The sequence below is a fragment of the Hydractinia symbiolongicarpus genome, chromosome 15 (assembly GCF_029227915.1).
Source record: "Hydractinia symbiolongicarpus strain clone_291-10 chromosome 15, HSymV2.1, whole genome shotgun sequence".
Lineage (NCBI taxonomy): Eukaryota > Metazoa > Cnidaria > Hydrozoa > Anthoathecata > Hydractiniidae > Hydractinia > Hydractinia symbiolongicarpus.
The window spans coordinates 10630642-10645470 of record NC_079889.1 but is presented as its reverse complement, the minus strand read 5'-3'; the positions used below and the strand labels follow the sequence as shown (position 1 = coordinate 10645470).

General features: G+C 34.6%; 2 protein-coding genes across 2 annotated transcripts in view; one reads left to right on the top strand and one right to left on the bottom strand.

Annotated features, from left to right (window-relative positions):
* LOC130628897 (26S proteasome non-ATPase regulatory subunit 2-like) overlaps positions 1–14829 on the bottom strand; it is a 37402-nt gene that overhangs the window by 19356 nt on the left and 3217 nt on the right. The window lies entirely within an intron of this gene.
* Positions 6095–11799, top strand: LOC130628899 (3-ketoacyl-CoA thiolase, mitochondrial-like). The gene is made up of 7 exons (XM_057441952.1): positions 6095–6350; positions 7096–7224; positions 8106–8222; positions 8556–8703; positions 9186–9361; positions 9747–9947; positions 10834–11799. Exons 1-7 carry the CDS (start codon positions 6168–6170, stop codon positions 11071–11073), a joined length of 1194 nt encoding a protein of 397 aa, XP_057297935.1. The 5' UTR covers positions 6095–6167; the 3' UTR covers positions 11074–11799.

The window sequence follows — 14829 nt, the reverse complement described above, 5'->3', positions numbered from 1 at the left end:
AACCCACTGAAATAGTGGACTCTGGAACCATCGTTTTAGTTAACATCTAGATATAACGTATACCAAAGTCAATTTCCTTTGTATCCTAGACTGAAGAAACTCCTATAAGTTCTTTCTGTATAACGACCCCTCGATATAGTGACCTATCAATTAAACGAGCCGAATTTTTTCATCGTCGAACTCAAAAAACCTTGATAATGAACTCAAAGTACTAAAGTACTATAGCCTATGCCTTTCCTCTATTTAATCTATCAACAACCATTTAACAAAACCTAAATCTACAACTCTTATTGAAACCTAGATCTCCATGCTTCTTGTATCATTTTTGTTCTAAACTTTTTATTCTTATTGTTGTTATTATTATGTTATTATAGGGATAAGAACCATTGTATAATGGAACCCGAATAAATGTCAAAAAAAAAAAAAAAAAAAAAAAATGCTACAGAAAAGTAAACGCTTGCAATGCAATGTCATCCAAATCGAAACATTCGAATCTAAACGAAAACCTACGTCCAAATACGAAGAACAGATAGTCAAGACGAAAAGAGTAAATATGCTTTTGAACAGGATCCTAGCTGAAAATACGAATTTAAACACTTCTGCTGGACAAGGTCACGTCAGTTTTAAACGATTTAGGCAAACTTTCCGATTTTTTATCACTTTTCGATGCAACGAACCTTCGATATAAAGAACTTTTTTTCTATTTCCCTAGGAGATTCGTTATATCAAGAGTCCACTATCTACATTATATCTATATTTTCAAAAAATATAATAAACAATTTGAATGCATAAAAAGAATGAATAAACAATGCAGCTGCTCGGACAACTTCGACCACAGGACTCTTTGTTTTTGTCTTGTTTTATAAACGTCCTGTGTTACTTATTTATGTATTTTTAACACGTGACTCATAAAGCCACGTGTGACGAATGTGATGTATACTTTTTAGATGCTAGGAAACTTGGACTCATGACTTGCTTGTTTCATAAAGTCGAATGGACAGATATCTAGATCATGAAAACCTACCATAATACAAATAACTTCTCCGCAATAATGACTTCAAAATAATATCACGAGGTATCGACAACGGGAACAAAAGACACTGGTCATTAGCTGAGGTCATTACCAGTTTTATTCAACGTCATAGTGTATTCTTGGAAGCAGTCCTGTGGGCTTCCCAAACGTTACACAATGTTTTTCAAACAATAAACTCCAGCACAATGAAGGGGACAAAAATCAGAGTCAGAAGGGAATGCCCTGTGTAAGGCTGCCGTACTCAAGGCGTTCCGTTTTCATTTAGGCCGTTTTGTTTTACACAAGTCAGGTATAGGACATTGGCTGTAAAATCTATATAGCTACAGAACAAAATCTTTTGGATACTTTAACTCTTTGACCAGCTAGAATACAACTAGAACTTAAAACTTTATCACGGATAAGAGACTATAAATAAGTTAAAATATCATTTTTCCTATATCAGGAAGTATTTAGGTTGGTTTTGCCATATAGTATCAATCCCTTTTGTGACAGACTTGTTAATGGATTATCAGATGAAAAACCATAACCTGTGATTGAAATACCCTCCTTAAAATTCAGTAAACTGTATTAAAATATCTTTTACATTTAGATGGGATGGGGATCGATTAATGTCCCAATAAAATATTCTGATTGATTAATAAGAACTGTGCACTGTTTTTAGTTGCTTTCTTTCCCAGATGCTGCAATGAAACAACTTGCACTACAAATCCATAGCATTCGTCCTTAAAGTCAATACTTCTTATTCAAACTCCTGTGTTGATAAAATACAGACCGTCTTGCAGCATTTATCAGCGGTATTTGACAACAAGGGTCAGTATCATTCTTCAGGTATCATACTTTTTTAAGAACAGTAAGTATGACTGAAATAAAACAGTTATTTGTTACTAATATCTATTCTGTTTACTGCCAGAATAAGGCAAATAATACGCGGAATTCTTAGTTTGAAATTACATTTTTATTTAACAACTATATACACGTGTTCTCTTAATTGTTTCGAAAAAGCTACTGTCAAGAACGAAAAAGCATTCGCGAAAAGAGGGGACTGAGGCAGACTAAGGAAAGCAGTGAATGACGCAATATTATCTGCTTGATAATCCTCTTTTATAATGTTTTCGAATTTCTTATTTATAAATACACAATCCGCTTATTTTACAAGGACTGGGTTACTAGTAAATTCGATTATAATTCCCTGTTCGAGTATTATGAGCCTCCACCCCTAAGATCAGCAAAACAAATCCTTTTTATAACATTGTTTTCTCCATTTGTAGACCTCTGACAGACACATCTCAGAGAGGGATGGTCTCTCTAGGATTTCCTCTCGTTTTCCTACTCGTTATACTTGTCAGAAGATGAATTGCTAAAGGATAGTTTTGTTGATATTTTGATGTAATTGTTAGATATAGAGACTGAGATTGTGAGGGAATTTTGCTGATGTTTCTCTTCGGCTTGCAATGAAATTATCCTTTTGTCCAAATCATTTCCAAACATCCTTAGCCAATCCTCCGAAGTGTTTCGCACCAATGAATCCAACTCTCACTTTATTGGTTACGTTGTTGTCTTGTTATATCATGTAGACATTACATATAGAGCGTGTATTAAGCGCCTTTTTCGCAAACAAAAACGTTTTAAGACGTTTTTTGTTTCCATATTACATATATAAGCACAATTAGACGCATATTAAAGAAAACAAAATTTAATGAAGCCGTGAAATCGTATTTAAACACGTATTTTGAAGACTTCTGGAAGACTGGAAATAAAATACGATTTTAAGGCGCATAGCGAGAACGTCCGAAGAAAATTTTAGTCATAGTAGTCCAGCTCATAATCGAATTTCTAGCTTACTCTTTTACAAAATTTGAGCCCAGGACCTACTACGCAGAAGAATACTTCACGAAGCAAAGAGAGATTATAGGGGAAATGTGACATTTTAAGCTACCTTTAACTATGATCCACAAAAGATTTGGGGGTAGGCTTGTCCCTCGGCCTTCGAGGCGGCTAGGGCCATGGAAGGATCCCCTGGCCAGTCGGTTGCAGGCTTCAAGTCTGATCCCCATTAGGCGAATTTTGATCATCTCCATATGCCATAGTGAAGTAAAAATGAGCAAGAAATGTTTAAAGTGGAATCATGAATTTTATTTTTATTCTTCTGGATAAAAATATTTTAGCATATTTTTTGGAGCATAATGTTTATAATTTTGATTCTGATTGGCTTTCAAAGATTTGTGACGTCAAAAATCGCCAACGATCGCTGAAAAAGATTTCGACGAACAGCTTATGTCATGTAATTTTACGTAAGCAATCCTTATGCGCATGCTCAAATCACTTGAGCCTGAGTGACCAAAATTCGCTGAGATGAGTATGAAGCGGGAGGCGGGTCAATAATGCGTAGTTAGTTTATGCACAATTTGAGATATTTTCTACTGGCATGATGAACTAGAATGTTGAAACAGTTGACTCTGAATGACGTTTTATTTAATAGATGTCACATATTTGGCCTGAAAAACCTTTTGGACTCTTCAAACAGAATAATATTTTACGTATATTATCTTTACTAGCCTCAGAATCTAAAGTAAGGTGTTTAATTAGTTAATAAAATAAGTTTGAGCTGACATTATTATACTCTTCTTCTACTCTTCTCATTGATTCTCTAATTCTTTTTTCAGTAACAGGATTTTCTTTAGACATAAGCAAGCCATCCATTCGTCGATATCCACAATTACCATTTTTGATATCTTAAGTACATTTCAAGTTAAGATTTTGTAAAAGATAAGGTGGTTGTCCTCGGTTTAAAGTGGCGACTTTAGGAATTTTTATTTTCATTTATCGATTCTGCTGCTTTACGTAACACCTTTATAACATTCTAGTCGATAATAAACAATTGCATTTAAGCACAAGTTGAATCATATTATTGACTGTGTATCTCAAACTATTAATGTCAGACTCAGCATTGCATGTCTGGTTAGCTTGATGCTGCACATTATTTAACACCGAGACTACTGTTTTGCCATGAAGTTATGTAGAGGTTTACGGATTTCGAAATAAAGATAGGCATATATTTAAAGGTTAGAGAATAAAATAAACTGAAATTTAAACTTTAAAACACAAACGTTTTCAGTTCGAATAATTTTAACTCTGAAATTATTTTTGCACAAATTTTAAATGAAATAAAGTTGGAGTAAACAGGTACCTTCCGAATGATTGTGATTTCCATCTCCCTCTCCATTTCGTAACTCTTGCGAACAGCGTGTAACTATAATTATAGCACGCCTCTGTTTCAAAGTCAGTGCAACTTTCGTGATACGTCTGTTTCTAAAGGTGTCGCCGTAATTGTTTTAATGATTCTGCTGGACACCTCTTTGTAGAAAGAGTCGGCGCATATGGCACAACTTTGCTCATTTTATCTGGACGCCTCTTCCAAGTCGGCGTAACTTTGTTCATTTTTCTCTATACGCCTCTTTCTAGAAAGAGTCAGCGCAACTTTGTTCATTTTTCTCTACACGCCTATTTCTAGAAAGAGTCGACGCAACTTTGCTCATTTTGTCTGGGCGCCTCTTAAAAGAGTTGGCGCTATTTCTGAGCGCCGACGCATTCTAGAACCTGTCGGCGGGGGAAATATTTGCACCGATGCTTTGTAGAATGCGTCGCCTTAAAGAATTTCGACCACTATAAATTAAAACGAAATTGGACTACGCTGACCCGCCTCCTCTCCCGTGAAACGGATGTCTCGCTTACCCACTCGCTTGGGTTAATAATACATGGTGAATGTATGAAAGGTCAAAGTCCAAATTTTAGTCAGACGCCTGGTCTGGCAGGCGAGGTCCCCTTATAGCCGTATAGCCAGCTGGCCCTACGTGCTTTAAAGGTTTCAAAGCTATTTTGCACAACGGTATTATATTAATCTAATTTTGTTTGTTTGCCTGTTTTTAAAGAGACTTAATAGTTCCTGGGGCAATACCCAGAGATAGACAGACTTGATGCAGAGGAACGCTAGACCAGATTAAAAGATTAGACACCGGTATACTGGTTTGGACGACCAAACTAAGTGCCCAAGTTATTAAGAAGTGGTTGAAAAAAGGTTTTCTTATTTAATCCATAAAAAAAAGTTTACTGTAATCATTTAACGGCGTATAAGAAATCACATTAAGCCTGAACAAACTCTTTTCGGCATGCTAATGTCTTAAAAATTATTGCGATTTATGTTATATAGAGAGCTAAGAGACAAAGGAATACTGTAGTTTGTCTGTAAGAAGAAACTGTGTTTCTCTGTGGTCAAAGCTCTCCTGTGTTCTGGCAATTTTATTATCTTGCATGGGTGCGCACTCCCTTGTAGTTGAGTTGGATTACACGGACTGGTTTTGTATTGCGCTGGTCTCCGGCTTCCTGGTGACAAAGTACCAAATAGGGCCGCCAGTTCGATTGCAATCCAACAAAATATGGCGGAGCTTGGAGTGTTAGCATGTAGCATTGATACTGACTCTAACTACGTGTCTGTCATATGTACACATGTATACTACAAGGTTTATAAACCTTGTAGTATACATCCGATGTTAAACACATTGAATTAGTGACATTGTTTAGGATCTTAAAGTCAGTAATAAACGTTTTAATCTGCTTACAAGAATGTGATTATAGCCAAAAATCTTTAAATTTTATGTGGGCTTCGCCCCTTCCCCCAACAAGGGACAATTGCCTGTACTACATCAGTTTGAGAAATAAAGAACTTTGTTTAAAATTTTTTTTTATCAAACTCTCGCACTTTGCGCTCACAGTGTGGCCAAAGTAACCTCTGGATATGCCACTGGTTTAGCCCAGAATGATGATAAATACACCGTCTGTATTTTCATGAACGTTTTAAGTTTGACAGATACACGTATACACTAAAAATTACAGTGTTTTGCCTGTTAGACGGCATTTAATATTTAATTGCCATGGGTTCAAAATATTTAGGACAACAAAATGAATTAAAATGAAAGAACAAACTATATATTTTAGCTAATTTGGTTAAAAATCCACTGGACAACTCATAACATGTTATTAATGCTTCTTTGTGCTTATAGTGTTGCTGTTTTCTTTGTGTAAAACATTCCATTAGGGACTGAAATAATAAAATATTTGAATACACAGAAATAGTATAATGGCACTGTCCAGACCCATCTATATCGTAGCTGCAAAAAGAACAGCTTTTGGAGCATTTGGAGGTAAATTTAAAGATGTCTCTGCAACTGTTCTTGGTGAAAAGGCTGCCTCTGCCACCATAGCTGCAGCAAACCTTGACCCATGCCATGTAAAGTCTGTTATCTTTGGTAATGTCATTCAGGTTTGACACTTTTAGTTAATTATTAAACAGTTTTGTTCACTATGCATAAATATTTTATGTACGTATATATCGACCTCACGTTGTAACTCAGCAATTTATGAGGCCAATGATGATGTGACCTTTTTTGGAAATTTTTTTGCTAGTATGATTTTCTTTTATTTGGATGTAATCTTGAAATTACAAAGTTTTGATGTCATGCCATGGCTGACCAAAGGTGTCAATATGAACTGCAATTTTAGCAACATGAAGCGGGCGAGAAACATTTTAAGTGGCAATTTTTGGCACGAAACATAGTGAGTTATAAAGGCTGTGTATTCGCCTATTGAAAGTAAAAAAAAAAATATAGATTATCGTAACAGTGGCTCTTTCATTCAATATTTTTTAATATGACACTATGATAAGGTGGCATAATTAATCTGGAACTAGTTAAATTTGAATGGATATACTTTAACAGGTCTAAGATCACTGATGATAGAACTACGCATCATAATTTATGCTGCGTGATTAAATGTGGAAATCTAAAACTTGGAATCTTTGAGAATGAAAAGAACTTTTTTTTAAATTTAAGAAGCCTTGTTAAATAAATTTTAAGCCCTGTAAAATATTGTTTTTTTTACATCAGGTTCCTGTAAAATCACAACAGAATACTGAAGTGTTCAATCTTTTGATAGTTTTGATAGTTCATTTTTTGTGTGTATTTACATGTTTTAGTTGTAAAAAATGCACACATGTATTTTATATGCAGAGTTCATCAGATGCAGCTTATCTGGCACGCCACATTGGTTTGCAGGCTAACGTACCAATAGAAGCTACCGCCTTGACAGTTAATCGTTTATGTGGTTCAGGATTTCAGGCTGTGATAAATGCCGCTCAGGTATATATATATATAAATATAATATTTGTTGGATAAGTAAGAATACTACAACTTTTTAACAACTTCAAGTTTCATGTATATTCTACAATCATCAGGTTACAATTAAAACATAACTTTAGAAAGTTGTTTAAAACATTTAGTTTGTTTGTTACCACAGGGAATAGAAATATGTTAGTTATTTAATGTTTCCTATTATAAACTTATTTCTATGTCGGCATTTTGATAAGAGCTCAGTTCGTTTATTCAAGAGTCCCTTGGGTTCAGATCTTATTATGAGTGTTTTTTCGGACAAGCAAAGGTCACATCTCCGTGTTCCACATTTGTATGGGAATGCTCTTGCAGCAATACTCCATGACAGTTGGTACAGTTTGGATTCATCTTTCAGTCTCCATATCAGTTTCGATAGTTCCGTTTCATTCTCATACCTTTTTTGTCGGAACGATTTAACATGGTTATTGTAGCGCGTCTTAAATTCTCCTTCACTTGCTCCAAAGTAGATCGATGTTTCCCCGTCCGGAAAAACTTCTGCTTTGAAAAACGATGCATGACTTCAAACAATCACCATTTAGTGGGCAGTTTGGTTTTGATCGGCAGTTGCAGAATCGATTTTGTTATTCATCCTTGTTATTGAGCAGGCTGGAATTGTGTTGACTTATGATGTTATGCATACTAGGTGTGCAAGAGTAGCTGGTTATACTATAAAAAATGGGCAGCATAACATGTGGATATTGACTACAGGACCATCACAATACTCCATCTTTTTTACATTATGATATAGTTCTTAATAATTAACAATGTATATAATTAATATTTAGTTCTTAGAAATTAAAAATTTCGGAAAAACGTAAACATTGTTATTTGTTTTTTGTTTTTATTTTTAGGAAATTATTCTGGGTGACGCTGACATTGTTCTTGCAGGTGGTTCAGAAAACATGAGTCAAGCGCCGTTTGCAATAAGAAACTCTAGATGGGGAATTAACCTAGGCGAACAAAGAGAGGTATGCAGTAGTTTCAGTTTTTAGTTAATTGTTGCACTGGTTTTAATTCAGACAAGTACTCAAAGTAGAATATTCAATGCATATATAAATCAAGATTTCTAATCAAAATGCATTCCACTCAAATACTCTACCTAGTTGAGGTAGAAAATTTCAGTAGAAGAACAGAATTAAAGCATCAATGATTTAAAAAAAATTATTTTCATCAATAATTATTTTGCAAGTTTGATTTTTGTAATCAAAACAACGTAATCGTGTTTATGTAATCGTGTTTATGTTAACCAAAAAAACCTAAGGTTTTAACATTTCTTGCAATTAGTATTGCATTTCCTTTAGATGGAAGACACCCTGTGGTCAGGTTTGACTGATTCATATATTAATACACCCATGGGTGTGACGGCTGAAAACCTAGCAGAAAAATACTCAACTACTAGGCTGGAATGTGATGAGTTTGCGTTATCATCACAAGATAGATGGGCTAAAGGTTGGTATTCTTTCTAAATTGTTCTAAAAGTCATTAGCCCGTGAAAAAATCCACGGGTTCGCCTGTTGCAGCTAAGCTACCATTTTGTGTGACAGACAGACAGACGGACAGACGTATATGGGCATTATAATATAGATTGCACGCCATAGAAATGCCATAAAAAATAGGCTCTGCAGTGATGTTGACGAAAGGAAAATTTTCCACTGACGTAATGTGAACATTTCAAGTACGCATGCTCAGAAGCACTTCTTGTCCTCAGTCGAAATAGTTAGATATGACCAGTGGAAATTGATTATTGGCTTGACTGAAGCTATCAATTCCATAAAAAACTTTGCTAGGAGGAGGACTGTGGGGTGCTGGACATTATGGGTCTGGGGAAGAATAATTTGGGGTTTTGCTTGGGGCAGGGTTAAACTATATCACCTATTTGGTATTATGTAACATAGTGTGAACATAGTGCCTATCAGTTTCCATTAATTTAGCACACCAAGATGGAGTGTTTTCTGATGAAATAGCACCTGTGGAGGTGAAAATAAAACGCAAGACTGTTGTAGTAGACACAGACGAACATCCTCGTGTTGGCGTTACTTTAGAACAACTCCAAAAACTGCCACCAGTTTTCAAAAAAAATGGTACCGTAGCTGCAGGAAATGCTTCTGTAAGTTTATATTAGGAGTTTTTTTGACTGCATTTATAGTTATTTTTTTATATTTATTTATTATTTGTCAAGATTCATTATCTTCGCACAAACTTACATATCACATACATACAGAGTTCATGTAGAAAACCATCACATGCAAAAAAAAAATTCTAAACATTTTTTTTCTCAATTTATACGGTTTTTCAAGGGCTTTTGATGTATAAGAGACATGAAGACTATATTAAAGTTGAAATTTACACATTTATATATATTGCAGTTCTAGGTAATTAAGCAGAAATGTTGTGTTTCAAAAAATGAAAAAAAAAAAGAGTTTTGCGGGAATTAATTTTGTAATGTTCGAATCAGTAAAAACTTTGACATCAACAATATTGCTATATTTTAGGGAATATGTGATGGTGCTGCAGCATTGCTGGTTGCGTCTGAAGAAGCATGTAAAAAACATAACCTAGCCCCACTAGCACGTATTGTATCCTACGGTGTTTCAGGTGTTGATCCCAGTATAATGGGTATTGGACCATGTCCCGCAATCAAAACAGCACTTAAGAATTCAAATAAATCTTTATCTGACATGGCTTTAGTCGAGGTAACATGAATTGTTTTTCTTTCTGACTTTTTTGCTGCGTATTGATGCTCTTTTAGATGTGAAAGGCATAGATAGCTTGACATTTCTCATCTTATGGTGTAATTTTTTACATCGACATATTTTTGATTTGATGTGAATTCATGTGTAAAAAGGTATTTTCAACATGGCATATGTGGAAGAGTTACCACACGTATGTTTAACCTTATGCTGAGACTAATACAAGATGTCTAGGAGACCCTGAACAACCCTGGGTTAAAAGAAGTGGTCTTAAAAACCCTGAAATTTGTATTAAATTTGTAAAAAAACCTGAAAACTCTCAAAATTTTTGTAATAACTAATTTGCTAACACTATTGGAATGGACTCTTTTGACTTTGAAGGTGTTACCTTAACCCTCTCTCTCCCTTTTTTTATTAAGACCCTGAAAAATGAATCAAAATCCTAAAATCACAAGATGAGATGTTACTCCGTGAACAACCATGAATGACACTGAATTTATCCGAATAATTAAACCCTGTAATAAACAATACAGTTGTGGAACAATATAACTCACTATCAGTAAATAATATTTTCTTCAGGACTTTTGCAAATGTTTTTTGCTGTCTTCTCGTGTTACTTGTATGTTGAGGCATTTCAATGGATTTATTCTCATGTGTGAACCGCTGTACTAAGAATTCATAAAATAAAGCTCAAAATGTTTGCATTAAATGTGACAAAAATGACTACACTCCCAAACTTTAAGTTCACGTAAGAAATCATAATGAGGTATTAAGGTAGTTAATGTATTCATGGTGACACCTCCCAATACACGGTTTTTTCAATAGTGGCTCGTCTATAGGCATTTACAGGCATTTGTGGAAGAGTACAAAACAGTTTTATTCTATTTAGGTGAACGAGGCTTTTGCAGCACAATATTTAGCCGTTGAGAAAGAATTAGGTTTGGATCGTAGCATAACCAATACAAATGGTGGAGCGATTGCTCTTGGTCATCCTTTGGGTACATCAGGTGCCCGAATTCTTACACATCTAACGCATGCGCTCAGAAGAACTGGTGAACAATATGCTGTTGGTTCTGCATGTATCGGTGGTGGACAAGGAATTGCTGTAGTATTAGAGAATATGAAGTAATTTTAAATAATGAAATTAATTTTACCTTGTGTGGTGGATGCACTAGCTTTTTCGTAACTATGGCATAGATTTATTGTGATTTGAAATAGACTTCTCGTAACTGTGCCGTAAATTTCTTGTAATTACGTAATAGACTTCTCGTAATTACCATTTAGAATTTTCGTAATTATTAAAAGATTTTTAGTATTTTCGGTAATTATGCTGTAGATTTATCGTAAATATGCCTTACAATTCTCGAAAATGTCTTCTACAATTCTAGTGACTATGCAATAAACTTCTCGTAACTCATATTTTTAGGTAATTAAGAAAAAACTGAATTTGATCGAGTTAAAAAAACTTGCCGTCAAGTCAAATATAGGGAAAAATTTTTGTATTTGATTCATCTATGTTTAGGTGATCGTACGATCTAGCGTAGACCGAAGAAGAGTTTTTTTGGTCTCCCTCCATCTACTTTCAGCCAGCTCCATTACCTCTGTTCTTTTGATAAAAAATTCCCTTGCATTTGTTTCTTGCAATGGCTTTAAGCGAGAAAAAGTCTCTAGTTTAAACATGAAGAATGAAATTAAATTTGATATTTTTCGAGGGTTTTTTCTTATAATAGTTATTTTGTTGTCGTGTGTTGAAATTTACACGTTGTAAAGATTTTTATTAAAATAATTTTTGAGAAAAGTTATTTTATTTCCGCAGTAGAACGAATCCAATAAAAAATATCACTTCCGTACTCCACTACGAATTTCTTTATAGACAACGGTATAACAGAGCGGTATCTCATAATTTATAATTACTTTACGGGCAGAAATTTTCGCGGGCAGAAATTTTCGCGATTTTCGCCCCTTTTCGCGGAAATTTCTGCCCGGTAAGAAAGTTTTTTCCTAGTTTTAAAAGCCGAAACCTCTTAAATAGCGAGGGCTCCGAAGACAAGGGTAGAAATCTAAAATCACAACGAAAAAAAAAAATGAGCACGAAAAATGGCTCTAAAACTGTATCTCTAAAAATGGCTCCAAAACCCGACTCAATGTGGGGACATCAGCTAAAAATCCAAAAACGGAAGGGTTTAAATATCTTCGTATCAGAAATTTCAAATTTCAAGACAAAAACGAAGAGAAGAATAAGAAAATAATTTGGAGAATTTTTTCAATATAACATTTGATTGTTTTCTTATATCAAGAATTACTCGATAACAATACAATTTTTTTGCTGGACTCTCTCCTTTTTTGCCGCCTAAAAACATTTCACAAATATCTCAGGTAAATTTCAAATTTAAAGCATCGCGAAGACTAGAATAGTTGGGGAGTGACGAAAGCCCCTCAAGTCTTTCGTAATAACTCCTGATTTATGCCGTTTTACTGTTTCAGGGATCAAAATTTGGAAACTTTTTACCAATTTTATATAACTTTAGGATAGTCAGTTATATTAGGTTGCCGTTGTTAACCCTATTTAAGTACTTTGAGAAGCATAATTTTCAAACGATATTTCTGCGCTCAGAACACGAACGCGTTTTTGATTGGTTTATTCTATTGTTTTTTGTTGACGTGGTCAATATTTGGAAATCCTTCGTTTTGGGCTAGAATGTCCACGCTCACCTGAATAAAAATAATTAAGTCTTAAAATATTTAAGAGGATAAGACGTGACCACGTTGACTTTGTGCTGATTGGTTGATCGTAATTCAGCAGGGTTTGTTATGAGGTAGATTTAAATTTCTTTTCGTCTAATCTTTCGTTTTAGAGAAAATGAATTTGATTTCTTAGAAGAAAGCTTAATTAACTAGGCTAAAACGCAGCATGTGCTCGGCCGACTTAACAGGACAGTTATGTTCAAAGTATCGTTTTAACCTAGTGGTTCTTTTCTCAAAGATTTCACGCACATGCATATTAATATTCATGTAAGAGCTTTGAATTTTTACTAGTCAGTTATTCATTTGCTGAAGTATACGGATAATCTTAATTCATAAGCTGGTTTTCGGACCGCGAAGCGGCCGTGAATAAAAATATAAAGTAATTGAATAAAGGGATGCCTTGCAAAATGATTTAACTCAAATATTTACTGGTACTTATAAAAGAGAGCGTCGATCGTATCGTTTAAACACATATTAAGGCATGGAAGAAGTCCTATACAAAATGAATTTACTGCACCAAATAGCAAGTAAATGTTTGAAAATTCCGCAAAAATATACTATAACAAACGGTATGAACAGACGTCGGAGGTTTATGATATGCTTATAAAATATTAAAACAACTTAAACAAACTTTTATCCATTTTGTGACTTCCGAATGTTTATTTTGTATTCAAATGTTATCAAAAATGATAATTGTTCCTGACAACAATATTTTATCTTTTCAGGACGTCTGTTATGTAAAGACTACCTTTTTACATGTACTCATTTTGCTGCGTTTCCTCACTTTTATTGACCTACTAGTCTGGTCTTGCTAAAAATTTAAATTCAAAGTCCCTTGAAATGCTATTAATATCATTAATGTAAACATCATTGATGTAAAGCATTTCGCGAAAAGCAAAAAATTCGCGTAATTTAATTCTTGCAAAAATTTAATGCATCGGTGCAAGTTTTTTTAAATCCAGAAAGTAGAATTTAAAAAATTTCCTCAGCTGCGTTGGACCAAGCTGTTGCGGATCCTCTTACGTCTTTTTACTACATCGACGGCTTTGCGATATTTTTATTATGGTTCGCTCCGTGATACGGCTTAGGGCACAAATCCAAGGGTCTTTGCGGAATTCTGGACAAAACTCTAGCCCAAATGTCAACTATTAAATCTATTATTGTGCATTCAGCGTAACGATGGGATGTGCGATAGCTTTACCGCTATGCTATATTAGCAAAACTATGGTAAAAAAGACTGTGTTTACCTTAAATTTTCAGTTGCCGATGTGACTCTCATTACCTGAATTTTTTGTTGATTTGTTTTTACACGGTTTAATTCTGCTGCGTGCGCCTTGAATCGGCATACTACATAAAGTAGACTTTGTCCTTAAAAAGGTGTAAGCTTTTCAACAAAGACCTTATTTATCTTCGTGAGATAGATAACATATATTTCCCCGTTGACCCTATTCAGGTCAGGGTATAGGGGGGGAGGGGCGAGTGTAGTCCTGATGGGGGGGGGGGGGGGGGGGGCAAAAATTTCCTACCCTCATAACTTCCCTTGTATTAGGGTATAACTTTTAAAACTTAGTACGGATGATGTCAGTCATATGACAATTAAAAATCATACCTCAAATGCTTACTGTCAACAGTATTTTTTGCTGATGTCAGAAGTTTTCTTTTGAATTTGTGTAGCTTCATGATAGATTTTTATTTCCTTTTTAGTAAATATTAAAAATAAAGTTAATTTTAATAATTAAAGGAATATTTTAGCTATTTTGGCTTTAAGACTCTTTAAAGCGCTAACGTAACAAATATTATTACAAGCTCGTGAGCTTGTATTAAAACGCAAATGTGTCCTACAAGAATGAAAATTTTTGCCTCTCTGAGCACCGACACGGGAGTCGTCGTGTGTTCGAATCTCATCTTGGTAACTATTTTTACTTTTTTTTTCTTTTTTCTTTTTTAAAAAGATAAGACAAGTGTTCAAAACACTTGTTTAACTAACTAGTAAATAAAGGTGTTTCCACCAAACTTTTTAAAAGTGAATGTAGGCAGAATTAACTGAATTAATGAATTTCGCAAATTTTGGGGTTTGTGGGTTTGTGGTCTTTCTTCTTCCTGTCAGTCGGTTCACCCAAGACGGACCCATCGAAAATTA